This window comes from Photinus pyralis, unplaced genomic scaffold (genome assembly GCF_008802855.1).
Source record: "Photinus pyralis isolate 1611_PpyrPB1 unplaced genomic scaffold, Ppyr1.3 Ppyr1.4_LG5, whole genome shotgun sequence".
In the NCBI taxonomy this organism is placed as follows: Eukaryota; Metazoa; Arthropoda; class Insecta; order Coleoptera; family Lampyridae; genus Photinus; species Photinus pyralis.
The window spans coordinates 46,915,661-46,926,797 of record NW_022170596.1 but is presented as its reverse complement, the minus strand read 5'-3'; the positions used below and the strand labels follow the sequence as shown (position 1 = coordinate 46,926,797).

Sequence of the window (11,137 nt, the reverse complement as noted above, 5' to 3'; positions counted from 1 at the left end):
GTTTTTGAATAATTAGTTTAAATCGGTTAAAATAGGTACAATTGCGCCATCTCTTTGTTAATCAATACACTTTCTTTTATATTATAGTTTAGCAAGTTTAGTTGAGATGTCGCCACGTACTAACTCCTAAATAAAATATAGTCACTAGATATAGAAAGTACCGCAATCATCCGCCATTTTTGGGCAAATTTGCTGCCAACTTAAAAAAATTGAGAAATAAAATCTGAATAGCTGTCATTTTTTATAACCTAACTTCATAGTACTGTCATGTTTTATATAAATATATATACATTGAACTATATACTCTGTAACTGGAACGGCATCGAGCGCCAAAATCGCGTGCCGCAATTATTTTAGGCAACCAGCATAACGTAGGTATTCTCATCCTTGTCTGGCACGTTGTTTTGTATTGCATATGCAGGAGCGATCACACGTATTTGGTTAAAAATACAGATAAGTAAATAAACTGGGAGGTTGGGGCCTTAGAAAGATAAAGATAAATGCTTGTCGATGCTTTTACAAGTGCCAATATCTATTTGTTAATGGAATATCTTAAAATACTTAATAATGTGGTAAACTGCGCCATTTCTCACTCACACACTCACATACTTGATTCTTGAAGTTACAAGTATAATGTCAACTAATGTCATTCATGGTGGCTCGACGCATTCCATTTGCTTATTAACGTAAAATAAAGTTATAAACATTGGTTGTGTTCGTTTGTAACGTACCCTTTACGGCGTCGAGGTAAACGTAAATTTAAAAAAAGCACTTTTTTTAGAATAAAATGAGTTTAGGAATCAATTTACTCGTAGTGGTCACCGCATTGCCATTAGATGGAAACGAATTGATATGAATGTCTTATGCTGGTCTTATGGAACCTTTGTTTCTCGTACGAGACTGGAATTTTTCCAACAGCCCGATGGATCCTTTGTTTTCGGAACTATACCTTCACACCGCCAACGTAACTACCAAATACACCAGTTGTACGTGGTGGTGGTGCCATCGGCAGTATCATATGTGGATGGATATGGATGTAGAAAATGCAAACCGTGATATTTTCTACTCTTAACTTTTGTGATATACCTGTGCGATATGTGTATGCTTTTATATTTTATCTTTACACTTTGACGCTTCCTAATGTACAGTTCATTGTAGGCCGAAGGAATCGGCAATAAATAAAAAAATCAATCCTTAAAGGTATTTTTCGCCCCATTAGTGAGCAGTATCAATAATAACGTTGAGTGGAAAATTAAATAATAAGGAACTTCATATTCAAATTAGTAAGTCAAAACGGCTTTATAGGTTTTGGCGGCGTTAACGCTTTTCTTCATATGATGCTCTCTAGCGAGTGGAATGCCCTATTGAATTAGTATTAAAGAGTGGGAAAGAAGAATTATCATTCATAAGGACAGTATAAATGAGTGTGAGGTACATTAGTAAAGAAATCTGAGCGGTGCAAATGCCGTCATACGCAAAAATATTAAATGCGCGCGTCGAGGTTAAAAAATGTTATCAAAACGTACCCATGAAATTGAATATTTGAATTTTTATTATAAAAATGATTGCACGTATATGCAACATAATTCATGACCATTTTTGCAAATCTCTTAATAACTTATTTTAGACAAAAATAAGCAAAATGTAAGACGTAGTATAAACCATCCCATAAGCCCACATGAGTGGAACAAGGTAAGGGATACCTACCTCTACCCATCTCTCTCTCACAAAAATTCGCCACGGCCCCTGGCAATGGCTGATTACGGGCGATGCCGTTCCAGTTACAGAGTATATAGTTCAATGTATATATACCATATCTCCAAACAACTTCCGCCATTTTTGGGCAAAAATCATGCGTTCTCTCTCTAACACACGAGCCCAATGGATTGCGGTCCTTTCTACATTTAGTGACTTTAATAAAATATGTACAAGTGCGCCATTGCGGCCTTCCGCCGCACTGTGAGACTGTGTCTTGCAAGAATTCTTATCCCCGCCCTATTTTTAATATTATGGCACTAATGTGGCCCACATACCCACCCACCACTTTACCTTTATCATGACATCTTCAGTGTTGCTTGTCGACTCCCATTCAGTATCGAATTTTAACGAGCAATTTTTCAGCGTCCGCTCAAAATATATCTTCCACAAGCTAATTAGAGAAGAAATTGAGTTCTTCTCGTGAAAGAATCTAATACGCGAACTGTCCAATTTGGCAAGTACATTCCCCAAGGTGTACGCCAACCTTACAATAATTTCCTCGTTCCCCGGATATTTTTCGAATAACTTGACAAATATTTTCGATATTTCGGCAAACTCTCCAATTTTATCGCAGCAATTGTCGTTCATCGAAATTGTGCTGTAAATTGCGAGATGTAGTTAGTCATCGCTACGCGCGCTTAAATATACAACCTTAACGTTCTCGAAATGTTGCTGACGATATCCAAGTTGGATGAGAACAACTCCAAAGTGGTGCAGAGCTGGAATACGGTATCGGTCGATATAAACTCGTCATAGACACTCTCATCGGCGGCCAAGTTCCTTAGGCCACCCGTCAATTGAAACAGCGCATGCTCGGTGTGTTCGGGAATGTGCACCTTTTCCTGTCTCTATAACGGAGAATTAGCCTCACAATTTTCTCGCGTTGTCTTATACTCACGGCGTTATTAATAATCTTGATATGGAGGACCATCAGCTGCAGTATGCCCAGATCCAAAATCTTTTTGAGTAGCTTTGAATTCATCGTTAAAAACTTGACAGATCCGTAACCGTACACGCACGCCTCTCCGTCGTCGAGAGGGCTAGAGCGTCCCAACGCGTCGACAAACAAATCTAAAACAAATATTACAAACGAAACAGCTCTTTGTTGATTTACCCAGAATATTTCCTTCTAGAAACAGGGAGTCGTTTTTGTCATTCTTGGAGACTTTAAATATCAACTTGCAGACGCCACTTAGATTATTGCCGGTGACCTTCAACTAAAACAAAAGACAATAGCTGCCATATTCGATGTTATTGCAGGACTTACTGCCAAAATAATCCTCGCAATATTTAACAGGAGCTGCTCGTTCGGCGACTCGACAAACCTGTACAGACACTTCAAAATACAAATCTTTGTCTTCGAATCGACGGAAGTCGAAAGAAACTTCTTTTGCTCCATGCAATCGTATAAATCGCGCAACGATTGCACTATTACCTCGTCCTTCACGTTCTTATGGTGTTTAGATAACGTTTCGATTATGTTCTCCATCGTTCTCTCTTTGTAAACATCTAGAGACGACTTTTCATTTTCTGTTCGCGTTACATTATTTAAATAACCTGTTTTTACAAAGAGTGTTTCAGAATTTTCTACAATTTGTTTATTCTCAAACAGTTTATTTAAATTTTCGACGCCCAGCAAAAGGCACTGGGACAGGTTATTCTGTTGTTGCGACGGTCGACCGAAAGGGGAGTTCTCGTTGAAATCGGTCCGCTCCTGTGGGGAGCTGAACGCGTTTCGGTTAACCACGGGCGGCTCGACGGATTCTTCATACTCCTCGGGTACTGTTCGGGAGAAGAACGTTAGAAATGAACTGTGAGAGGTGGGGGGGGGGGGGCGTAAGTGGAATTATACTCACGATTGTCCAACGAAAATGTATTTTTGTGTATTCCCTTTTTTTGTACCACTTTTAGCGCATCGAGAGCTGGTAGTTTGATTTTGTGGCATCCTACATCGAAAATTTTGCCGTCCCCTATTTTCGATAGCGAGTTTGATCTCTGTGTTTTAAATGCGTTTTGTTTCTTCGTAATTTGGGCATCTTTATCAATGGTGCAGATTGTATTGTTTTCACTGTCTGCATTGTCAGCTATTGTGTTTGTGTTAAAGTCGGTCTCCTGTAGATATCTCAAACTAAAAATGAACATAAGTCAACTTTCTTTTTAATTTGATAATATGGGCAATATAGTGCAGTGAGATGGGGATTCTTATTTGCAAGTTTGAAGGAAGTATTTAATAGTACATTATATGCCAAGGCAGAGAAGTCCAGTATTATTGCCTGAGCACCAAGATTACATCCCGATGCGCTTGCGCCGAGGAGTGTAAGGTGTGCAGGACTTCTCTACCGTGGTGTATATACAGTGCGTCCCAGATCGCGTGGGATTGCATGGGTAACTTTCTTATTATTAAAGATAGAGAACTGGTTAAATGGACAATGTTTTGCAGTTTTAGATGCTTATTTAAAATTTACTTGTGGAAATTCAAAATGTCGAATAGGTTCGACGTAAATTCAAAAAAACTAAAATTGGTAATTTCCTTGAAATTCTCATATCATCGAAAGAGATATTAAAAAAAGTTTTATATAAAAGTGACTATCTTTGATGCGTTTAATTTAGAATTGATGTTAAAAATAATTCAAGATGGCTACTTTCGAGGAACATTTACCTAAAGTTTCCTAAAGTTAAATAGGTGCCATATTGGAGTTTTAGATTACTTGATAGATTTTTTAATTCTCTTTTCAACGAGCTATCATAGCATAGGATTGAAAATAAGATACCAGTTATATCAACGGCTTTTATATTTCAATCAAGTAGGCTGTGATGAATTAAAAAAAAACAAAACAAAATCTATTCGAAGCAAAATGAAAATAATTACATCAAATGTTGAAAATATCAGGGCCACACTCATGGGCCTAGACAAATTTTGACAGTTATGACACCACTTATACACGGTGTCCATTTTTCGAGTGCCACTATGGGGATCTCACTTATCTTAAGAGGTAGAAAGTTGGTTAAATGGGGGCAAAGTTGCCAATTTTCGTGCCGAATAAGAATCTGATTTTCGTTTTTAATTTTTTTATGATAAACTAATCGTAGTAGACATTTCTAATTAACACATTATTCGGACACTTTTTAATGGAGATTTCAAATATGGCATCCTGTTTTTAATAACTTTCAAGATGACGGAGAAACACGTGGAAACTTTAGTTTTTCTTATGGGCGCCATTTTGAATTTTCACATTTTGAGATTACGTCTTTTTTTCTCTTTACAACAATATATCACACATAGTGGTTCAGTAACACATTTTTCCTAAAAATACAATTTTCAATTTTTTGAGAAGAGTGCTACTAGTTCAAAAGTTAGAGCCCTTTGAATTTTTTTTCGAAATTGGTTTCTAGTCTATAACTTTTGATTGAGAAGTCTGATCGAAAAAGTACGAAATGTTTTGGATTCTACGCACCAAAATTAATAAGAAAAAGTGTTTTCCCGAGAAATTTTGGTGCAGTCGATTTTTGGTAAAAAAGGAAGGTTATACATTGCCTTTTTTTGAGCGCCGAAAAAGAAATTGTCTCAGATCGACCCGGAAAAAAAATTTTCTTATAGAATGTGGCCTGTAGAATCCATAATTTCAAACAGTTCCAAGATTGGGCCACTAGTTCAAAAGTTACAGCCCTTTGAATTTTCTTTCGAAATTGGTTTCTAGTCTATAACTTTTGATTGAGAAGTCTAATCAAAAAAGTACGAATTGTTTTGGATTCTACGCACCAAAATTAATAAGAAAAAGTGTTTTCCCGAGAAATTTTGGTGCAGTCGATTTTTGGTAAAAAAGGAAGGTTTATACACTGCCTTTTTTGAGCTCCGAAAAAAAAATTGTCTCAGATCGACCCGGAAAAAAATTTTTTTTATAGAATGTGGCCTGTAGAATCCATAATTTCAAACAGTTCCAAGATTGGGCTACTAGTTCAAAAGTTACAGCCCTTTGAATTTTTTTCGAAATTGGTTTCTAGTCTATAACGTTTGATTGAGAAGTCTGATCGAAAAAGTACGTCACAGTCACCTTCATCAGTTTAAAACATGTTTGATTTTTATTTTTAAAAAAAATTGAAATAGAGTTTTGCTAAGTTGTTATTAAAAATTTATGAAAGAACTTCGACAAAATTTATTACCTAGTTTTCTCATCTTAATAGATAGAAAACATAGTGATTTCTACACCTATAAATGATCTTAGAGATAGCTGCATGTTTTGTTTGATAAATGAGTCAATTATTTTCATATTAAATGCCTCAAAAGACACAAACTGACACTCATCACTCAGACAGTTTATTTCCCATCAAAATTCGTAATTGCGCAATTCATTTTAACTAAGTTGACTCCTAATGAACTACAAAAATTATGCAAAAAAGAGTATTATGAATACACCAAATTAAAAATATTGATTAGGTGCTGAGTGCAACTCATTTATCTTAAGGTCTTTGAACCTTTCTCTTGGTACGATAAACTTCTTACCTGAAAGAGCTAGGAGGCCTATTTGACTTTCTCTTATGCCCAAACAAAATCCTTTCCTTTTCGCGCGGAGTGAACGGTCGTTGAGTTTGCAATGGTTTAATGGAAGCAGACGCAAAAGAATTGTCGACCATTTGGGAATCTATAGCAAAGACAGTTAAGATCTTTCAAAAATCGAGCGAGTCTCACCTTTAATTGCCGCTTTCGCTTCATTAATAATATCCGCACTGGTCTTCCTTGGCGGCGGTTCATAAAATGGCGATGTTACTTTCGTTGAAGCCAATGCATTTGTTTTTCCACTATTCTCCATTTCGTTTGTTATTTCTCACATATTCACTAGGTACTAGACGGGCGCGAGTTACACAACAAAATGACAAATTTGTTTGCTATTTCGTAGTAAAGGAAATAACAATATTGATTGTTTCTAAGAACAAGTGGGGCCCAGACATGCAATGCACTAGAAAATCAATGTTGGGTAAGGGTTCATTATATTCAATGGAAAAATATAGGCTAAATAAATCAATAAAACGCTAATTGTCACCAATGACACCCCCCAACTGTCAGTACACAATTTGCTCTACCTGATTACCATCGACGACCCAAATAAATGACCTCAATAAGCAAATAAATTATTACGCTGTTTTTTTTGGTAACATATTCTATTTTTAAGAAGCATTAACAACATATTTATTTCACTGCTTATCAATATTTGAAACAACTTCGAACCACTGTCTCAATGCGTCACTTAAAACGTTAGGCAATGAATTAATGTTTCTCAAAATAATATAAAATGGAAACGGAAAGGAGTCCATGTAAGATTCTATACGTAGCAATTTTCCATCTTTAAAAATAGGCATACGAATGTCCAAAATGGAACTTTTGCTATTGGGATTATCAACAATAACAAAAACCATAAAAATGTTCGACAATTTAGCTCGACGAACGGCTTGATTTACGTAGGTTTCACCTTCGGAAAAAATCCCTCGCCCGTCACTAACAATAATTAATAACTTTGCAATCAACGCGCTGCTAGCACCCTGTGCCGAATTGAGCATCTCGGTTGCGAAGTCCACCAATTTCCCCACGCACGTTTTTTGTTGTAAAAATTGGAAATTTTGCAATATATTCGCGCCACTCTTCTCGGTGAAAGTATCCACTAACTTGTGCAACACTCGTGTTGTCTCGCCGAAGCTCAACACCGACAGCTGCCCGCTTTCCAGTAACGTCAGAGCCTTCGAGATTAACGACACGCTCTCGAAAGCCAACTCCTTCGAGTGGTTGTCGGACATACTGGAGGAGTCGTCGATCGCCAGCACGATCTTATACTCCCTTTTCGACGGTTTCGTCCGTCTCAACCAGATTTTGTCCTTGCGAAATTGTGACGCGATGTACGGGATCACCTTACGCATGTTAATACGCCGACCGGTCCGGTAATCGCCTTTCAGACGCGACGTTTGCGTAGGCTCGAGAACCAGACGAAGCTGTTCCGATAAGTTCTGTGCTAACGACGACGTTACCGATGTTATCTTCTTCCAGGCGTGTTCGGCTTCGACGTTCGAAGGCGGCTGAAAGCAGTAAACTACATTAGACTTGCCCCCTTCCACCCCCATTCATTACTCTCAGTCAATGTTAGAGTTATCAGGTCTTTAGGAACTTTGATATCGCAAATGTAAGATTTAGATGAGCGGGAAATATATGCAATCCTAGTACGATCCAGACCCCCCACCCCCCTCTAAACTTCTTTATTTTAGTTTGGTACCACCCAAATTATCCGGATTGAATCGCTAAGAAAAAAATGTGCCGTGGGCGATTCTGCCCTTTTAAGTCTAAGAGTATGTGCACCAAATTTGGTTCCAATCGGTTCAGCCGTTTAGCCGGAAGTGAGTATGACCAACATACCGACATCATCAAGATTTTGTTTGATTCGGATTCCTGGTGCTTCAAAACACGTATTTCCGTCAAGAAAGGGAGGGGGGCATTTTTTACCCCAATGCAATACCTTCCTTACCGAAGTGCGGGTGGTAATATGCCCCCCGAAGTGCGGGGCGGGGTTTATTGAGCGCGTCCCCAGGTGGTGGATAGGAGAATGATTCAGGCATTTGTTCACATGTGACGTCCAGGTTAATGCATAGAATGAGATGCTCGCAGCTTCTGAAAGAACTGTTGGTCATATCTATTACTACATCTCCGCCCTGCTCTCCTGTTGTGACTAAGGACCTGCGCCGTCTGGATACTGGTCTTTAATAAACCAGCTATGACGAGAAACCATACATCTTCAAGTTGACTGTGGTCACATCTCGCGAACTTAGAAGTGTAGGGAGTCTTGACTAAATCGCCCAGACCAAAAGGGGACAAGCTCAGTAAAAAAAAACCTAAACTTAAGGCCGAAGCGCCGAAGATTCGGTCACCAATAAACGAACTCTGGATACCAGGGAACCTACAGTTTGTTTCTACATTACAAAATACAAAGAAGTATAAATTGTGCACAACCATGTGCAGATAAAGCGCCTTTTTTTAAACCGAAATAGCTTTTGTTTTGACATCACCAATTGATATATTTCTTGCAGACGCCTCAATCACCCTTTGTGAGTACCCTCTTCCGACAATCCGTTCCTGAGGTATAAGGGAATATACCCGACCACGAAAAAAGGTCGAGGAGGAGGGCTATAGTTGGTAGAAATTAATTCCTTTCGTTGAGACCTTTGAAGGATAAAACTAGTTCCCCCCCCCCCCCCCCGGGCGGCGTATCTGCAAAAATTAAATAAGCGCCAGCCGACTCTGTGACTTGCAATTAATGTAATTCCGCCCATTCAGCCTTTTAAATATGTATAATTAACATTCACTAATTAAATGAGTTACAGTAAAAAGATTGTGGTGTCAAATTGTTCGCGCTTAATTAACGAAGTGATCGCCATAGGTCCTGGAATTTTAGCACGAACAGGAGCCGAGTAATTAATTAAAAATCGAATTGACTTGTTTCGATTTCGTATTGAATACGCGACTAGTTGGATTTTCCATGTTCCATCTCCACAAAATTCTGATTTCTTTATAAGGTAAACGCTTGATTTTGTGGGGAATCTTTTGCTTGTTTTACTGACCGCAAGCAAGTAAATCTTTTGCCTTTTTGATTGCCGTAAGTTACGTCTACTGCCGATTATATTTGCAACCGTACCGTATCGATCCTTTTGCCGTTTTGCTTTTTTACAGTCATTTTTTACATTTTCAATTTTTTTCTACCGCTGCATTAATTTCTCAAGGTAAACCGTTTTTTTTTATTACATGGGGGGAGGGAGAGGGAATATTATTTTTTTCCATACGTTTTTCCGAAATTGTGCCATAGAAACCGCTACTTTAATTGTGTCAAATTACTTTTCTTTCGCTAGGAAATTTGTCGGTTGGGATGTACCTTTGTTTTGGGGTTACCGAAGTGACCGCCTCAATTTGCTGGCCCTGACCGTACAATTCCTGGAGTTAACATCTCCGATTGAGACTACCTCCGACCTCGTCCAGGTGCGACATTTTCGTCTGGTGGCGTTCGTGTCCGTTCGTCTGTTCGTTCCCTGCACCACGGTTTTCTACCGACAACTACCGCTTGATCAATTGCAATACACTGTGTATCATACTCGTATTTAATTAAATAAATTCCAATAATAATTTTACTAATTGCTTTTAATTCCTCAACCTCATCGACTAAGCGGCCCAAGTTCGTCGCAAGGCGACCCGTAATAGCAGATGAACGGATGCTGGTAGTGGAGTTACCTGAAGTGGCCATAACACACTACTTTGGCCAGAATTTCGCAAAACGGGGGGGGGGTCATGGCGAACCCACCATGATCGATCGGCTGTGTCGCATTTGGAGGGTTAGTGGCAGCAGACTGACTAGCATAAGGTAGGCCGTTCTCGAATGACCTACGTCGAAGCGAAACCAGGACTGTTTTATGCTACCCTATAAAAGGTATACTCTCCTGGTAGCCCTGGCGTCTGGATAGACGTCCCCTTGTTGGGCTCCGTGGGGGATGGAGAGCTGGAAGGACGAAATTTCACGGGCCTGACATGGATACTGACACAAACAAACCTAATAAACCAGAAAAAGCGTCCCAGGATACCCCTCAAACTCTGGTGCAGGTCACTGAACCTCAGCACACCAAACCACGAAAGCGCGTCTCTGGTGTTGAACAGCAAAGAAGCCAGGATCAAATGGATTAAACTGCGCCAACCTCTAAAACATCCACCTCCCATGACCCAAACTAAACCAAGGCAGGCTCCCAGAGCTAACTCCCGGTCAGGTAGGCAAACGGGTAGGCAGAGAGTATGATTCAGCCCAACCACCGACAACAGCCTCAACCAAAAGCGGGTGTCAGTAGGGTTAGAGTACCGCGCAGTAGCTACAAGCTGCCAACAAGGTAGCAAACATAGATAACAATAATCCTCTGGGTATACTAAGCGCTAGATATGGTACAAATTCATCTAGCCACGGTTTTTGACCAGCATGGTACTCGGGCGACATCCTAACTATCTCGTGTGAGAACAACCATTCCCTTCAGTGGTTGAAACTAAAGTCACTAATTATATTTAAATATATTTAGTGACTTTAGTTGAAACAATTGTACGAGGCTGCACACCTAAAAGTAGTGTAGGAAGACTGCCTTTCTATACTGCATTCATTATAAGAAGGTAGTAGATGGCGCTGGGTTTGAAGATCGACACACACAGGAAAAATATAAAACGGCACAAAATTTGAAAAATATAAATATAAATCAAAGGATATCACGCTTGCTTGACGCCTTTACCGATCTAAAACGAATCTATACGAATTTTACTTAATTTCTGCAGGGGCACCTCTAAAACGCATTATGGGGGTCACTCTGTAATTGGGCACAA

At 39.2% G+C, this 11,137-nt stretch overlaps 2 protein-coding genes across 3 annotated transcripts in view; both read right to left on the bottom strand.

Annotated features, from left to right (window-relative positions):
• Positions 1-1,992: 1,992 nt before the first annotated feature.
• Positions 1,993-6,733, bottom strand: LOC116171498 (armadillo repeat-containing protein 2-like). 2 transcript variants are annotated; one of them, XM_031488365.1, is made up of 9 exons: positions 6,446-6,733; positions 6,260-6,398; positions 3,615-3,886; positions 3,316-3,540; positions 3,026-3,267; positions 2,873-2,975; positions 2,657-2,829; positions 2,410-2,606; positions 1,993-2,356 (listed from the first exon to the last, which is right to left on the bottom strand). In XM_031488365.1, exons 1-9 carry the CDS (start codon positions 6,564-6,566, stop codon positions 2,008-2,010), a joined length of 1,821 nt encoding a protein of 606 aa, XP_031344225.1. In that variant the 5' UTR covers positions 6,567-6,733; the 3' UTR covers positions 1,993-2,007. The 2 variants fall into 2 exon arrangements, with proteins under 2 accessions (XP_031344225.1, XP_031344224.1); XM_031488364.1 differs by having other exon boundaries at positions 3,026-3,540.
• Positions 6,734-6,811: 78 nt separating this feature from the next.
• The window catches only part of LOC116171497 (midasin), a 126,117-nt gene continuing 121,791 nt past the window's right edge, over positions 6,812-11,137 (bottom strand). The window contains exon 39 of the mRNA XM_031488363.1: positions 6,812-7,821. Within this exon, the coding sequence (XP_031344223.1) occupies positions 6,949-7,821 (873 nt within the window). The 3' untranslated portion in view covers positions 6,812-6,948. The remainder of the gene's footprint in view (positions 7,822-11,137) is intronic.